Below are 19,322 nucleotides of genomic sequence, written 5' to 3' on the forward strand. Positions count from 1 at the left end.
CGATTTTATTACTTTGAAAAAATATACCCTGTTTATCATACGGTTCCATCCAAATGGACCTTTTATCTTTTGGATACATACAGTCAAAGGCTTGTTTCCATCATTGAATTCTTTAATTTCAACAGTTTTGCCATCACATGTATTACTACACTACCACTAGTGGCCTGGTTTTTATCGTCACACCACACTGGCAGATTTAAATTCACCTGCGGGTATAATCATCTAACGATTGGGCATAATCATCCCTTCGTGGTGGTCTGGACATTTTCTTCCATGCAACTACTTTTTACATCAAGCCATTTCAATGCATTATCTAAATTTTCGTGAGCATATTCGGAACGATTCCACAAAAGGAACATCCTCCATATTGAGCCTTTATCTCTATCGAATTTTCCTTTTTTGTTTTTTCATAATCAATTCTTCCACTCCCCACAAAACATTATAATGAGGTAGTATCTTAATACTACACATAGCTGGTAGAGCTTCTTCTACTATCCGATAACCGTTTTCTAGCAGCGGATATAATCGTCTCCTCACAAACATTACATTTTTCAATCCACCGACAGTCACATATTTTATTGAACAAACGGTGGGGAAACCAAAATGGCCAGAGAAACTCTTAAATAGTGGATTACGCCATATTTTAAACGCCAAATGGTCTACCACTTTTGGGGATTTTAAGATACTTACCTTCCATAATATTTCAGATACCATTACATTTTCACTGGCAACAGGATCGCTTAATTAATAACAATGGTAAGCGTGAACCACCGGACCTACGCATACTCAGTAGGATATATTTTGTACAAGTTAACTTTCAGTCAGACACTGATTTACGCACATAGAATTAAACTCAGGGCAGAAGAACGTACAAACTTGAGGTAGGAAAACACAGAAACATTCGAGATATATATTGAGCGAGAAAATGGGATGGTTTTGCAGACACCTACATTCTACATATCCTAGGAAGAATTTGGAAAGATTTAACCCGCAAGACGAGGGTGCGATACGCAAATACTATAATTTCACGTCAGTATACTATCTAGTGATTTAGTTATTGACCCTCCTGTGCACATACAATCGTTTATAATGTCCTCGTTGAATCTATGGTTTCTCTTTCACAGTATAAGAAAAGATAAGACACAAACAACATTGCCCATATTATCCAAACCCGTTTTTGTTCCCACCATTTTTTACGTTCTGCCTCATTAATTGGTGCTACCATTTTTTAAACATTACTATAAAATGGTTTTTCTCTATACTCGTTCGCCCGATTTTGCGTCACATCTAATTTTCTGACCGCGATTTGGTTCACTGTATATAGTGATGCCCTCGTATACTGTATTATTTAGAACAAAATACTGAAGGTCTTTGTATAGTTACAGACATAGATATTCACATAAAAGTCTGCGCAAAGAAGTTGGATGAAACGCATTTGGCTAGTATTGGATAGAGTAAGTTAGCTGCGTGGGATAGAAATCCGACTAATTTATAGATGGTTTTGTAGTGCCAGCCATTTTGAGATCCCCCACCGAATTTGGTTAACAGACTAAAATAAGGAAATATTTGCCATATTTGGGAAGTGGAATAGATATACGGAATATATCCCAGCCAGCAAGACGAGAATATATGGATTCAGATATTAAGACATCGATGACGCAATTGGTGAAGCTCAATATATATTGCGGTCACCTAATAGTTTGTTTGTTTAGGACGGATCAGATAGTTACTCACTAAAACATATTTTTATATTGCTATTCTACAGGATGGTCAGTCACGCTTCATTGGTATATAAGTAACCATTGGCATGGAATGATAACTATCCTCCAAGATCACAGAACTGACGGAAGGTTGTGTATTATTGTTCTGCACATACCAATTCGCCTATAGAGATTGTATCCTGCGATAGTGTGAATGTGGTATATAAGATTTTTCTTCGTCAGTTAGGTTTGACTTAGATAATGCCCTAGTTCACGCGTTACTTTTAGAGAATCATTCGCACTGGAGTGTCATAAAATGTTGAAATGGTTAAAGTAGTAATTTTCAATTGATCAACATAAACACATTGTCTGAGCCATGTGGATCTATTCTCTCGCTTTTGTTCCGTATCGTCTTGACGTCTCAAAGATTACAAGAGTAACACCCCCTGAATGTGGGGTGTAACAATTGTAGGTATTAACGTAATCCACCAGGTTTATTTACATCCGTATTTCTATATTTCCATAAAGTATAGTAATAGGGTTTCCGTCTGTATAAGCGAATCGCAATGTATCAGAAATACACCCTAATTATATTTTCCCGCTCTGCTTATTACAAATTTTTATCTTTTACTGTATTCCTGGAATCTTCACATATATTCGAAGTAAAGGATTCTTGAGATTACTCCCTCCAGTGGATGGAGCGTATCTTAACATGATGTTCGCTATAAATGAATTGGAAATGTAGATTGAATAAATATTCGAGTTGATATATAAACAATCAATTGTAGCAAGAGTTACCATAACCGATATATGGGAATCTCCAATATATTAATTTTCACATACATACCTCCGAATCATCTCTAGATTTCTTTTATATGGGATCACTAGATCAAGCTGCCTCCAACACTCATTAGTATAATTTTTTGGTATTGATCTTTAGTTTTTCCATTGAGGTTTCCATGTTTCAACGTGTTTTTTATATACTCCCGCACAGTCCTAAACACATTTTACATATTTTTTTTTTTTCTTACTCATATTTTCTTTGTTTATTTTTTTGCCACATATTTTTTACATGCTCCCACAAGAGAAAATGCGGCCTATAATTACCGTTCCAGTTGTTTTGCAATAGCTTTCTGTCCATTCAGGCATCCATTCTCATTTTTGTGGAATATAGTCATCTTGGTGGTATATAATTTTGAGTCACGACCACATTTAGATCTTGCCAGCGATATGTACCATCCGTTGATAGGTATTATTAAATGAGCTTCGTCCGGGGCAGTAGCAGGTCATTGCTTCCCATATTTCTTTTCTGTTCGCTTCCCACCAGTCTTCTCTCAATTTTTTATATGGGGGTTGGAATTTTCCGTTATCACTAGCATATTTTACCATTGTCCGCCTCCATTTTGGTTCGTGAATCTTTTTAAATATAGCTTTCAAATTAGTTTCTAGCTTTATCATATCGTCGTTTCTACTCCATATATCTCTTCCTCTAATTAATATCTCCAAAATCTGCAAAACTGTACTTCATGCATTACAATATACGGGAAGTAATCATCATAAAGTTTATGATGATATGAATTCTCCCCTCATATTTTGCTGCTAACAAGCTTGCGAAACGGTAAGAAAACTAACAATATACCGCTTTTACAAATTTATAATATTGATTCCTATCTTGGAAAGGGTTCTGGAAATCCCTGTGGAGTCCGATCTATAGATGCTAAAGAATGGAAATGTGATAAATATAGAAATAACAATCAATATAATCCAAAGGAAGATAATGTATGCCTGCCTCCACGAACACAAATTTTATGTGTTGGTAATTTAAACAAAGAAACAACTAATACACATAAAGGTAAGCAACAATCTAATATTGATGATATTGATAGTACTGAAAAACTGTTAACAGAAGTTCTTGTTGCTGCAAAATATGAAGGAGAAAATTTAAGTAAAAATTTTAAAAAAAATAACTTGGACGAAAAAATATTATGTTCAAAGGTAAAATATAGTTTTGGTGATCTTGCAGATATTATTAAAGGAAAGAAAATATACGACCCTCCTTCGAACGATAAAACTGAATCAAATTTAGGGACTATATTCCAAAAAATATATACTAATTTAAATATAGAAGAACAATCTAAATATAATGGCAGTAATGGTGAACCAAATTATACAAAATTACGAGAAGAGTGGTGGAACGCTAATAGACAATATGTATGGACAGTATTAGTAGATCGAGCCGCACCAACAGATCCTCCGGGGTGTTTAAAAAAATACGAAAATAATCCTCCGGATATTGATGGTACACCTCAATTTTTACGATGGTTCACTGAATGGAGCGAAGAATTTTATAAGGAATATGAACAAAAAATAAAAGAAATAAAAAGTGAATGTGAAAAAAACGGACAAAATAATATATGTACTAATGGAAAACCACCTGGAAATTGCGGAATAAAATGTAAGGAATATAAAAATTGGATAGAAAAAAAAAAGAAAGATGAATGGGAGAAACTCGAAAAAAAATTATAATGATGACCAAATTCAAATAAATATACTGACTATGACAATATGGCAGATATGCTTTCTCCTACAGCATATTTGAATTTTAGTTGTATGGAAGATAAATGTCCATCGATAAACTATCCAAAAGTTATGAAAATTGAAGATAAAAACATATAAATCGTATTGTAATTGTGATAGCGATGAGTATAAAAATCGAGTACAGGGTAAAGATGATAGTACTAGTAAGACTACAACAGACCCTTGTAGTATTTCGGAAACAAATTTTGGTTGTAACAAAAAAAATATTTTGGAAAATACTGGAGTCCTTATCATGTAGAAGATGAAAAATGGAAAAAAAAATTTATGGCGTCTATCGTCCTCCTAGACGTCAAAAATTATGTATAGCAAATATAATTCAGTATTCAACTAAAGATAATTTGTTAGAAAATGTACTTGTCGATGCCCAAAATGAAGCAAATTTAATATTAGAATATTATAAAAAGGAATACACAAATATAAAAAGTAATACTGATAATGATTTTCCAAGTAGCACGTATTATCAAAAAGCTTGCAGAGCTATTAAAAGAAGTTTTTATGATTTTGGAGATATAATTAAAGGTACAGATATGGAAAATGCAGCTTACTCGAACTATGCACGTTTGAGACTCAAGGACACATTTACAGAAATGGTAAAGAAAGAAAAGGATAAACAACAATTATCGTCATATGTTCCACTTGAAGAAGAAATAAAAAAAAAACGTGAAGAATGGTGGGTATCAAAAAAAGGTAATGTCTGGAAAGCGATGACGCAATGTAGGGGCATCACCAAGTGTGGAACCATCCCTGACAATGACAAGAAACCCCAGTTTTTACGCTGGTTAGAAGAATGGTACGAAGATTTTTGCGAAAAACGACAAAAAATTGGCGAACGAGGTGAAAGAAAAATGTGATACAAATAACAATAATTACTTGTGTAAGGTCTGTCATGATAAGTGCAAAGAATATAAAGATTATATGACAAAAAAGAAAAACAATGGAAAGGTCAAGGTAATCATTATAAACAACAACAAAAAAATTCAAGTAACAAAAAATATTATAAAAAAGAAAAAGCAAAGGAATACTTAAAGGAAATATAAATCTAACAATTCCGGTGGAGACGAATGCAAGGAAGTAGAAACTAATATCGAATTGTTAGATAAACAACCAGGTGATGATGTTGAAGAACACTGCAGTTGCAAAAAATATAATGATGATAAATTAAATAAAGATATTTTAGGTCAAAGTAATTGCGAAGGATTAGCAAAGGAGGCAACTACATCATCTGGGATTAAATGGATACATGATGATGGAACACCAGAAAATAAGTATTTTGGGTCAACGTGGATTATCTCAACAAGAATATGTACCACCTAGGAGACAAAAACTTTGTATGAAGGACTTGATACACTTGACGTTAATAGTGATGAAAACAAATTGAGACATCACCTTATAAAATTATTTGCAGGTGAAGGGTATAATTTAGGCCAATACTTACAAAAATAAGGAAACAAATAATGACGATGAAAAATATTCTTATCATGTCAGTCCATGTAGTGCTATGAAATATAGTTTTCTTGATTTAAGAGATATAATTTTAGGCCACGATATGGTAGAACCAGATAGCGAGGGAACAGAAAGTAAACTTAAAACCATATTTGACAAAATTGCATCAAAAGAAAAAGCAAATCAAAAAAAAGAAACGCATGAGTTAAGAAAAACATTTTGGGACAAAAACATAGAATGTTTTTGGGAAGCAATTAAATGCGGCTATAAACGTGGTAATGGTAAAGACCTAGAAAATTGTGATACAATACCTAGTGAGATTGAATACCCCGTTGGAAAGGATCGTAATGAAGGCAAAGAATACCAGTTTCTACGTTGGTTCACTGAATGGGGAGAAGATTTCTGTAAACACAAAGAAAAGAAATATACGAAATTGAAAGCGGAGTGTGATAACTATAAATGTGGCCAAAGTGGACAAAACAAAACAAATTGTGAAAAAGCGTGTCAAGATTATAGAACATTTGTTGAAAAATGGAAAGACGCATATAATAAACAAAGCCAAAAATATTTTAAAGATAAAGATAAAGATCCATATAATACTGTTCCTGAAGTAAATGATTCTCAACAAGCGTATAAATATTTATACAAATCTTTAAAAAAAAATTGTGCAAACGGTGAATGTAATTGTATGGAACAAGAATCGGAAACAACTTCCTCAAAACGTTCGCACGGTGGTAATGGTACTGTCGTAAGTGAAAATTATGATACACATAAGCCCGCATCATTGGATGAAACACCTAGTGCGTATAAAGAGAAATGCGGTTGTGACAATAATATGGCGCCCACTGCTGATAGTCTTAATCCTGGTAGTAGTGAACCAGATGGTGGTAAAGGCAAAACGAAGAATAAATCACAGGTGAAAAAGGTAACGAAAAAAGTGAAGAAACCAAAAAAAGATAATCCGGCAAAAGGTGCGAAAACTCCTAGTGCTGGTAGTCCTAAGGTTACAACCGTTACTGAACCTATAGCAGGAGGAGGAACACTTACAGTTTCTACTATCTCGTCTGATCCTGATGTGGATGACGATGATGAAGAGGAGGAGGATCCCCCGTCTAGTCTCCCTAATTCCACACCTGAACCCCCTGATGCCACTGTTGTCCCTGGATCGACACCTAGTGCCGCAGTGAACCCACAGATTAGTGGAGGAGGTATTGGTGGAGGAACTCAACCATCGTCTTCATCCACATCGAAAGATAATGTTCAACCAACACAAGGATCTCAAAAGGTACCAGATACTAACCCAAAAAAGGAAGATACAAATAAATGTAAGACTAAGAATCCTAAGAGTACTGAAACAATACCGAAGAATTGTGTAGAAAATATAGCAAAAATTTACAAGAATCTTATGAAAATAAGGTGGATTGTACATTGATGGGTAAAGGATTAACTCTTGATTGTACAAAGGAAATTACTGATTCATCTTCTAGAGACAATAGTTGCGATCATCATAAACGTTCTTCAACTAATAGATGTAATAGACAAAAAAAAAACCCATGTGGAACTAAAGGAGAAAATCGTTTTAATGTAAATACTGAATGGAAATGTTACAAAAATTTAAATCCTTATCGAATAAAAAAGGGAGTATGTATACCTCCCAGAAGAGAACATATATGCATAAGTAATTTAGATGAACAATATGTTAAAAGAGTTAACGATGGTAACTATCTTCTAAAAATGATTATGCTTGCTGCACGAAATGAAGGTATAGATATAATAAAAAATATAAAATCTAAAAACTATGGTAATCGTAATCCAATATGCGATGCTATGAAGTATAGTTTTGCAGATTTAGCAGATATAGTTAGAGGAAGAGATATATTACTTATTGATGGTGATGTTCCTCCTGTGGAAATAAAATTATATGAGGTTTTTAAAAATATATATGAAAAATGGAAAGAACAAAATAAAGGTACAAATATATACCACAATATACAATCATTTCGTTCTGCCTGGTGGGATGCTAATAGAGAATCAATATGGAAAGCATTGACTTGTTCTGCACCAACAGAAGAAAAAATTTATAAAACGGTAAAATAGAAGGATTTGAACGTTTAACTGTGATGCAGGATAAATGTGGACATAATGATGATCCCCCTGTGGACGACTATATACCTCAACCTTTACGTTGGATGACTGAATGGAGCGAATATTTCTGTAAAGCAATGAATAAAAAACTTGATGAAATGAAAGTTCAATGTGAAAAATGTAGAAGTGGGAATTCATGTAAAGATGACACTGACGGAAACATATGTAAGATCTGTAAAAATAAATGTGACGAATATAAGATTTTTATTAATAAATGGAAAGAACAGTTTGATATACAATCGATAAAATACAACGAATTGTATAAAAAAGCGGAGAGTGATAGAACTTTAGGTGAGGATATTAATAATTTTGTACAGAAGTTGAAGAAAAAAGAAAATAAATGCTCAGTTGAAAAGGCATCTGAATATATACATGAAACAAGTAGGTGCGTTAATTATAATTTTAATAAAAATGATGATTCTTCTAAACCCATATATGCTTTCGAGACTACACCAAATGGATATGACAAGGCTTGTAAATGTGAAATTCCTGACCCTTTAGATAAATGTCCCAGTAATAATACAAAAAACGAAATATGTAAACGCTTTGAGGGTGTTCATCATTGTTCAACAAACACATATGAAAATAAACTTTCTGAATGGAATAATATACTTATAAAGGATAATACTGGTGAGAATAAAGGTGTGTTACTTCCTCCTAGAAGAAGATATTTATGTATAGATCCTCTTAGAGGAAGAACTTATAAAAATAACGATCTTATTAATTTTAAAAAGGATTTGCTTGATGCTGCTTATAGTCAAGGAAGATTATTAGGAAAGAAATATCCTAATGATAATAATGAAGCATTACAAGCAATGAAATATAGTTTTGCTGACTATGGAGATATAATTAAAGGTATGGATATGGTAGATTATCAACCTTTAGATAAATTAAGAACACGATTAGATGACTTACTTAAAGAAAATAATGCTTCATCTAATAATTCTTCTGATGTTCGAAAAACATGGTGGGAACAAAATAGAACACATGTATGGCACGCTATGTTATGTGGATATAAAAGTGCTGGAGGAACAGTTACAATGAGTGACTGTATTTTACCGGATGACGATAAAACTTCACAATTTTTACGATGGTTAGAAGAATGGGCAAAACAGGCATGTAAAGAAAAATTAATTAAATCACGTATAATAAATACAAAATGTAAAGATATAGTTGATGGAAAAAAGTATGAAACTAAGGTTGATATATCAGATATACAATGTAAAAGATTATTTACTGAATATGAAAATTGGTTTAGGTATCGAAATAATGAATGGATGGAGTTATCTAAAAAATATGATAAGATTAAAAATGACAATAATTATGCTAGTAATACACCAACTGAAGAAAATGCTGAGAAATATATAAAAAATAAATGTGTAGATTGTAAGTGTGATTTAAACGATTTGAATGAAATAAACAAACATTCTAATAATGATAAAGAATTATTCAAAGAATTGATTAGTATAGCTAACTATGATGGTATTGGCCCAAATTCATTTATAAAACAAATAGGCAAAATATCTAACATTAATTCTACAACAGTTCGAAAAACTAAAGATTTCATAACAGACATGTTTCAAAAAGGATTAAACTATTCTATTCTTGGCGCGCAAATTGGAATAACAACTGGGATAGTAGGTGCTGGAAAACTGTATGATACAATAAATGATGTCATTAATAAAGTTAGCACTATTGATTCAACTCAACCCCCCGCAGAACCTCCTTCACCCCGACCACCACAAAATAACGAACCAGATATCACAAATAACATATTATCTTCCACTCTCCCTGTTGGAATAAGTTTTGCCTTAGGTTCCATCGCTTTACTATTTTACCTCAAGGTAACAAATACATATATATGTATATATGTGGGTATTTTATGTATATTATATGTGTTTTATATATATATATGTGTTATGTTTGGGTATATTATATATATGTATTAGGTTTTGATATGTTATATATATAAATTTAATATATGTATTTATATTAAAAAAAAGAAAAAGAAAATTAAAATAAAAAATTAGAAATTTTGTTAAAAAAATAAAAGAAAAAATTGGTTAAAAAAAAAAAGAAAAAAAATTTTTATTAAAAAAAAAAAAAAGTAAAAAAAATTTTATTAAAAAAAAAAAAAGAAAAAAATTTTTATTAAAAAAAAAAAGTAAAAAAATATTTTATTAAAAAAAAAAAAAAGTAAAAAAATATCTTGTGAAAAAAAAAAAAATTTTATTAAAAAAAAAATTCAACAAGAATTTTATTAAAAAAAAAATTATATAAAATTTTATACAATAAAAACTAAATTTAAATTTAAATAAAAAAAAATATATATATATTAAAATATATATATACATATATATATATACATATATATTTTTGCACCTACGTAAACATATACATATATATACCTACATATTTACATTTTTTAGAAAAAACCCAAAACTTCTCCTGTGGATATTTTTCGTGTCCTTGATATCCCACAAAACGATTATAACATACCTGATGAAACATCCACTAATAGATATGTTCCATACAGTAAATATAAAGGCAAAACATATATTTATGTGGAAGGAGAAGAAACGAACGATTATATTCGTGATAAATCTTCGTCGGATATCACTTCTTCATCAGAAAGTGAATATGAAGAAATGGATATCAATGATATATATGGTTATAAATCACCTAAATATAAAACTTTAATTGAAGTTGTTTTGAAACCAAGCAAAACATATGATGCACAAAATATACATATTGATAATAATATGGAGGATAGTAGTGATACACCCCCCAATAAACTTACAGATAATGAGTGGAATCAATTGAAACATGATTTTATTTCGCAATATTTACAAAACATACAAATGGAATTACCTAATGAAAATATCATTAATGATGATATATATAAAAATATCGAACCTAATATTTTACCAAAATATATGGAAGAAAAACCTTTTATTACATCTATTCAAGATAGAGTTTTACATGGTGATAGCGAGGTTACATATAATATTGATTGGAATGTTCCCGAAAATATTAATAGTACTACCAATATCATAAATAATCCAAAATATGTTTCAAATGATCAATATACTGGGATTGATTTAATTAATGATGCTTTAAATAGTGATCAACATATTGATATATATGATGAGTTACTCAAAAGGAAAGAAAACGAAATGTTTGGAACAAAACATCCAAAAACTTCAATTAGAACAAATAGTGTTGCAACAAAAAAACACAATGATTCGTTAAAAAGTCCAAATAGATTTATGTAGTAAATGGATTGATAGGAATCGTGATATGTGTAATTAATAGACAAAACAAAAAAGAATGGTTAAGCAAATAACAAAATTAATGGAATAACAGAAATAAAAATTATACCTGTAGTCATATCTATATTATTATATATGATATAAAAATTATTTATGAATACAAGTATTTCTATAGAAATAGTTTGGATTAAAGTGAAAAAATGTGGATTAATACCAATTAAAAAATCATGATCAGCAAAATATCCCCTTAATAAATAATAAATATTCTAATATTATGTATAAGCATAAAAAATATATTAATAAAAGAAATATTTCTTATAATCATCCTAACGGAGTCATATTATGTTAACTTTTGTAAAAGGTTAATAAATAATAAAAAGGTAAGTTAAACCCCCACGTCAAATAAAAGGATAATTTGTTCAAATATTAAATTATGGACTTTACAAAAAAAAAAAAAAATAAAATAAATATTTTATAATAAATATATAAAATATCCTCTTAATTATATTTTTAAAAGAAAAAAGTTAATTCTTTCGTTCATAGTATTTTTATTTTATTTTATTATTTTTTTTTTTTTTTGTCAAAAAACATAACGGTATATTAAAAAATTAAATTATAGTTTCAAATTTTCAAATAATTTTCATTCTTTTTTTCCTCAAACTACCAGACGACCTTTATTACAAAATACAATTCTACATATTATTCTATATTATAATAAAATATATTTAATAAACCTAAAGAAATGAGGAAATATAAGCCATTTATTTATTTAATATATATATATTTATTTATATGTATTTATATATATTAAAATAATTTCATAAAATCTCCATATAAATATCCATAATATTAAAAATATGGAAAAACATTTAGAGGTAAAATTAAATATAAATAAAAAATCAATGTCAGATTTTTAGTTTTGAATGAATTTTATATTGTTTATTTGTTAAATTTTATGATATAAAAAATAAAATCTTATTGAAAATATATTCGGTATGACTAAAACAAAAATTATATAAAGAAAAATATTCTAACAAAAAAAATTATTTTACGAACAAACAATTAAATAAAATTTTTCTAAAAATTAAAAAATAAATATTAAAAAAAAAAAAAAACTCAAAAAAAAGGAAAAAGAGAAGATAAATCTAAAAAGGAACAAATCATATACTTAATTAAAATATACAAATATAATATAAACAAACACAAATTCTAAATCATCATATATATAATTATGTATTAAAATAAAGGAATAAAAAGAAAAAAAAATGCAAAATAATTTAAAAAATATGAATATTACTATATATATATATATGTTTTTTAGTGAAATCTTGCAACCATTAATTCATCGTCGGGTACATCTAAATCCTTTTCATCGTCACTTTCTACCGATACCGATTCATTTATTTTTTCAACATCAATATAGGTACTCGTTGATTCCTTGGATACATTCGTGGTCTCATCAGTGTGTGAGAGTAATTGTGGTTGTAGTTGTGTTTCTTCCACTTCTTCAACGACAGGACAGTAATCACATCTTTCGTTTAAAAACTGTTCGTTTTTGCCACAATCGTCAAAAAAAGCAAAATCATCTACATATGTAGCCATTTTGTTTTTGAAAGCATGTTCCATATCGTATCTTCTTAAATTACTCATGGTTTCCTCGTTAGTGTCGTGCAAATAATTCATGATTTTATCTTTGGGCGACAATCTTGAAGCAATAACTTCACCTAAATACCCATATTTTTTCATATTTAAGTATGCTTCACGTTGATATTTTATTAAAAGATCACTTGTGAATTCTTTAAGTTTTGTTCTTGCATAGTTTATAAAATACTTATTGAATACTCCATAATATCTTTCCAAGAAACGGAAATTACTCGTAATATAAAAATTAATATTTTCAAAATATGCATACATTTGTGAAATCGTAAAAAAACAAAAGGCGTACATGAACCCGTTAGCTAATTCCATGAAAAAATTTCTATTAAAACTATGAACGGAAGGTTTGCGTTCGTATGTTTTTTCACTAACATGTTGTGTTTGTTCTTTTATTGCAGGACCAAACCCTCCAGGAAAATGTTTGCCGGCATCAAGATATAAATTAGTGAAAAAATAAAAAAACAAATATTGTGATGCTTGACCAGCAAGTGAGTGACTGAAGAAAAAACTTTGAGGGGATTTATAAGAATTAGTTATACTAGAAGAATCAGTACTATGATAACCTGAACAATGTTTACCAGTAGAAACGCTATTAGCATCATATTTCGGATCTGTTAATTGTGGAATTAAATGACATCCTGTTGTAATAGCATGTGTCCAACTAATTCTGAAAATAAGATAATATGTAGTTATGGGTAAAAATTTTCTGCCAATAAATTGACCTACTTTTTTGGCAGAGTAGAAATTCGCACTTGCTACTGCCTGGTATTCACATAAAAGACTTAAATTTTTATAATTCAACATATCGTACATTTTGGATGCTAGCATGAAATAGTTGGAGAAAACGAATGTTTTTCCATATTTTAATTGTGTTATTGGTTTTTTAGCATATGGTGGCAACAAACTGTTCGTCATACTATCCATAATACTTCCGTTATATACATATGCAAATGTAAGAAATGCGGACGTACTTGTTGCTACCTGGATATTTTCACTTAATCCATATGCTTTATCAAGATGATCCACATTATTACTTAACATTGTGGAAAACAACATTTGAAATGCTGCAAACATGGTTTTCGCATAATATCGTGATGCCATAGAATTATGGATTTCTTTTTCTCGTTCTTCTTTGTTTAATTTCGAATAATTATTTGCCACATTCATGAAAAAAACGTTATTAACACTCTAAAAAAAAACATATATGTAGTTGTATGTATGTATATGAATGTATATATCTATATATATTTTTGATGTATACATATAAACTTGTTTCAAATATTAATATATAAATATAAAAACATTTATGCGCACATCAATATACATATATATTATACCATCCTGTCATCTCTTCGTTGTGTCCTGTACGTTTCTTCTATTCTTCTAAATAGTAAATAAACTGTTTGTAGAAACGAAGTATCTGAAAATATATCTGTGTTAAAATTATAAATGGAAAACAGTTCGTCAACCACTTCTTTTAATATATCTTTATTTACTTTAAAGCCATATATAATACCATAATTGTAAAAATTGACAGAATTTCCCATAATACTATGCAAGGTATGATAGACGCGATCTATTACTTTTTTATATGTTGGGGTGGCAGTGATATATTTTCTCATATTAAATATATCTGCAAAAAATAATACGTCGTCAAAATGAGTTTTATACAATTCCATGGAGTCTCGCATTAACATTAATTTATTATTTATATTATAAATATTATGATATTTATATAAATTTTTCACATGTCGTTGATCAAAATACATATCATATGCGCACTCTATTAAGGATTTCAAAACTTTGTTCCATTGATTCATTTTAGGAGGTTCAAATTTTTGTGATAACACTTTATCGTGTAAATCTTTTCGTATATATGGATTGTGATAATTAGAAAAATAAAACCCTGCTGGCGAACTAATCATCCAATCTTTAAATTTATGTTCGAGAATTAACGATAAAGGATAGGATCTTGGTAATCCTAGAGGTGGTTCATTCAATTGATGGAAAAAATCTAGTTGTAAAAACGAATTTACATGGACCAAAAATGTGAGAGATTTTTTCATTTTTTCTAGTGTTCCAACTTTCATTAATTTTTCCAATTCTGTGAAAATGTAGGTGTACATATGTATAATTGTGTTTGTATGTATATGTTTATATATATGTATGTATATGTATGCGTATATATATATATAGAACCAGATACCCTATATATACAATAAATATATTTATTTTTTACCATCTACTAAATTGTTTGGAATGTGTTTTCTAACATATAATGTATAATATTTTTTTATAGGAGAAGGGAACCAATAGTTGGTCACGACGGTTCTGTTGAAGGTATCTTCATCTTTTATATTTAAATACATTGCTTCAGCGATATTTTTGGTTGAAATATCTATAATAAAAATAGATAAATACATATATGTATATATATATATATATATTTGAATATACACATATATGTATATATGTATATGTATATGTATTACCTTTAAAACTTGTAAGTCTAAATAAAAATAGGAAAGTGTACCAATTAATATCATGTGATAAGAAATTACTGTAATCTTGATAGACATCTAATGTTCTCATTAGTGATGATACTTTTTGTATTTTGAGCCCTTTAGTTAAGTATACATAAAATTTTTGCATCATCGAAGGTACTTCATCAAATTTCACTAATAAAAAAAAATAATACATATAAATATATACGTATATTTATTTATGTATATATATTAACTCGTTTAGTTTTATTTATTACTGTTTGTGTATAAAAAGGCTCCTTTACACAAATCACATTTTGTTATATCATTAAGGAAATTACTATCTTTTGATATTGTATATGTTTGATCTGAATGGCATTTTTCAATACCTATTAAAATAATATATATTTTTATTGTTTCATAAAGTACAAATAAAATATATTTATTAAACATATATATAATTATTTAATAATATGTTTATTTACATTGTATTAATTTTTCAAAGAGTGTTGAAAACTCCTTCTCTTCAGTAAATGACATTTCGACAGCTAAAAAAAAAATAATATAATATATGATGATATTTATATTATATACATGTATACATACATATATATATATACTTACTGTTATAATATCCTGGTAAATAAAGTGATGTGACATACGCTCTTGTATCATAATCTAAGAAAAAACATATATATATATATATATATATACAATCACATATACATGTATATATATATTTATTTTTTATTACTTAGAAGCCCTGTTAAATTTAATAAATGGACATATAATGTTTTTTTTGTTCCATAGGAACTATAACGTTTCATGAAATAATAATAATTCAAATATATATTATATGCACTTATTTCACGGTTAGGTTCTTCTGGGAACGTGTTTTCTTCGTTTGCTTCTTTTTTAAATTGATTCGTATGATAAATAATACATTCTTTAGGATCATTACACATGAATGAAAAGAAATAATCTTTTATATATTTATGTTCCATCATACCGTGTAAGTCAAAATCCGTATCTTGTGTCGTTTTAATTATTTCTAATTGATATTTATTAAAATAATGTATTAAATATTCCAATATATTACATTCCATACTTGTGTGTGATCGATCAACTTTCAAGTACGTTTTTCTACGTTTTTTCTCTGTGTAATAGACAGATTCATGATCACACATCATATCAAGAACTTTAAATCGATCAGACATGGAGAATTCTAAAATTTTTTGCCAACTAAAAAATTTTATACTTTTTGCTTGGAAATAACTATTATAATTTTTAAGAGCTAGTTTCAAAACAATAAAATGTCCCAGGGCTATAAAAAAAAATATATGTAGATGTATATACATGTATGTGTATGTGTAAATATATATATATTTATTTATTTATATGTGGTATATATTTTTATTTGTACCTATTAGATGAGGACCCAAATGATTAATTAACCCTAATCCATATTGATTAGTTATATCATCTAAAGCTTCCATAAAATTTATATTGGAGTTGGTCGTAAAAAAAAAATCGTTCGAATCCATTACATCTATTTTGTTATCTTCTAATATAAGTAATTCCCTTTTAGGTTTTATTTGCTGTGAATGTTGAATATCATAAACTCCAGATATAATATTTTTAAAACGAGTTAACAAATTGGTAAAAAACGTTCCGTGGTCACCTAAAGGACTAGCGGTTTTCTCTTCAACATTTTTTGATATAAATACATTATTTAATTCTTCGAGGGCAAATCTTAAATCATTATTTTGTTTATACGAATCTAACGGTATAAGCATTAATTTTATTGTTTTCAATGTTCTTACAATAAATATTTTTCTTTTCCTTTACTAGTATAACTTTTATAAAAAAACTAGAATACACAATTTTACAAAAAAAATAAAGAAATGTATATTTTGCCTTTTTTATATATTTTCATTTCAATCCATATAGGATATTACTATTTAAATACGAATTAAAAAATATTTATTATTTTATTTTATTATTTTTTTTTTTTTCACTAATATATGTTGTTCATTTTTTCATTTCACATAAATGAGATAACAACAAAATAAAGAAAATACAAATAAGAAGCTTGTATCAATACAAAATATACATTTAAATATTTATGCTATTTTGTAGTGTGCATTCTTTTTCTTAAATAAAAGCAAAAGAATTTAAACATATACATATATACATTATATATATAATTATTATATTGAATAATAAAATTTTATGGGACAAAAAGTTTTTCTTTCAATTTTTCTCAACAAGTTCGAAATCATTAAAATGTATATTTATATATATGCTTATTTAAAAAAAAATTTACAAATTCTTAATAATATGATGTATATAGCATATACATTATATATATTTTTAATACATATTATAATTTTGTTATAAAAAAAATATTACATCTTACAATATAAAATAAAATAATTATTTTAAAAAAAACAAATTACCTAAAAAAATTTACATCCTATTAAATTGTTGAATCAATATATAAATTATCATTTTCATTTGTTTTCTTTTAAAGAATATATTATCTATTTCATTTGCACATTATTTTGTTACAAGAAGGATGAAAAAAAAAAAAAGAAAAAAAAAAGAAATGATAATTCTTAAGATCTTATTATAAATTTTATTATTCAACAAATTAACCCTGTTATAAATATTATGTATTTATAAGTATTCTCTATTTTAAAGAATACTTTTAGTTTTAATTATGTTTTTATTTTAAAAAAAAAAGAAAAAAAATATATATTATTAAAATATCTTTTAATATATATATATATGATAATTCCTTTTTTCTAGAAATAAACTTTTACAATTGTCTACATAAATAAAATATATTAAAAAAAATAAACCAATTAATTTATTACATAACCTTTTTATCTAATATTCTAAAAGAACCAAAAAATTTATTATATTAATATAATATAATTATTTTTTTAATAACATTATATCATATATATTCAAAATTTAAACGTTATTATTTTTCTAACTTTTATAAAAAATAAATAAAATAATATACATTCTTATATTTTATCCACATATTCAATGTTATTAATATATTCTAATTCAATTTTAATTTATTCTTTATAATATATAAAGAAATTTCATTATTTTTAATATATATATATATATATTTATTTACATTTTCTGACTATTAAAAACATAATTATTCTCATAAGATGTTATTATCCAATATGTGCATTTAAATATTTATGTACACATAAATTTTCCACTTTTTATTTTCCTTTGACGAGATATAAAATATTCATCTTCTTATTTTGTTTTATTTTATTTTATCTTTTGTTTTACATGACTAAATTTTCATCTTAATAATATGTACATCATATATTTAAAAATACTAATAAAACAATTCAGGTATCATTTTTTTTTTTTTTTTATGAATAGTTCATTTATTTATAATTTCCCTTAAATTTTAAAATTTTTTATAATTTATATATATATATATATATTTTGTGTAATTTAAAATTTAACCTCTTAATTCTGGATATTTGTAAAATTAAGGAAAGGGTTAGTACCCTTGTAATTTTGTAAATATTACTAGGGAATTACAAGGTTATACAATTGAATCTACTATATAAGTTAAGGCATGCATGCATATTCTTTTTATTCAATAAAAACTCACGATATTTTATTTTTTCCATACATTATATTTTCTTTCTATATAAAATTTAAAGAAAAATTAAAAAAAAAGAAAAAGAATCCATAAAAATTAAGCATAATATATTAAATATATATATATTAATATATTTTTGTATAATTATTCTAAATATTGTTCTTATCAAAATTTAGTCTGCTTCATATTATGTATATAAGTCATTTTAATATATACAGTATTATATATTTACATGTATAAATATGTTATATATATATATATATATATATAATTTTAATGTATAATAATATTATATTATCAATTATTTATGTTACTAAAAAAAATAAGTACCTTTTTAAAAGTATATTGGGAAAATCAAGCTTATTAAATAATATACATA

The 19,322-nt window shown here is 27.2% G+C and overlaps 2 protein-coding genes and 1 pseudogene across 2 annotated transcripts, besides 1 other annotated feature; 1 reads left to right on the plus strand and 2 right to left on the minus strand.

Annotated features, from left to right (window-relative positions):
- Positions 1-1,770: 1,770 nt before the first annotated feature.
- Positions 1,771-3,158, minus strand: PADL01_0300100 (erythrocyte membrane protein 1, PfEMP1, putative; the record flags this gene model as incomplete). Its single annotated transcript, XM_028682893.1, has 6 exons — positions 1,771-1,884; positions 2,003-2,112; positions 2,181-2,248; positions 2,332-2,422; positions 2,544-2,568; positions 2,937-3,158. 6 exons carry the CDS (start codon positions 3,156-3,158, stop codon positions 1,771-1,773), a joined length of 630 nt encoding a protein of 209 aa, XP_028536425.1.
- A 186-nt stretch (positions 3,159-3,344) lies between these two features.
- On the plus strand, positions 3,345-11,161 carry PADL01_0300200 (annotated as a pseudogene).
- Positions 3,345-11,161: a sequence feature (erythrocyte membrane protein 1, PfEMP1, pseudogene).
- A 1,314-nt stretch (positions 11,162-12,475) lies between these two features.
- On the minus strand, positions 12,476-17,093 carry PADL01_0300600 (cytoadherence linked asexual protein 3.1, putative; the record flags this gene model as incomplete). The annotated part of the gene is made up of 9 exons (XM_028682904.1): positions 12,476-14,002; positions 14,152-14,918; positions 15,054-15,212; positions 15,307-15,492; positions 15,576-15,686; positions 15,783-15,845; positions 15,922-15,975; positions 16,052-16,621; positions 16,721-17,093. The coding sequence occupies 9 exons, from the start codon at positions 17,091-17,093 to the stop codon at positions 12,476-12,478; spliced, it is 3,810 nt and encodes a 1,269-aa protein (XP_028536426.1).
- Positions 17,094-19,322: the final 2,229 nt, after the last annotated feature.

The sequence above is a fragment of the Plasmodium sp. gorilla clade G2 genome (assembly GCF_900097015.1).
Source record: "Plasmodium sp. gorilla clade G2 genome assembly, chromosome: 3".
Classification (NCBI taxonomy): domain Eukaryota; phylum Apicomplexa; class Aconoidasida; order Haemosporida; family Plasmodiidae; genus Plasmodium; species Plasmodium adleri (nom. inval.).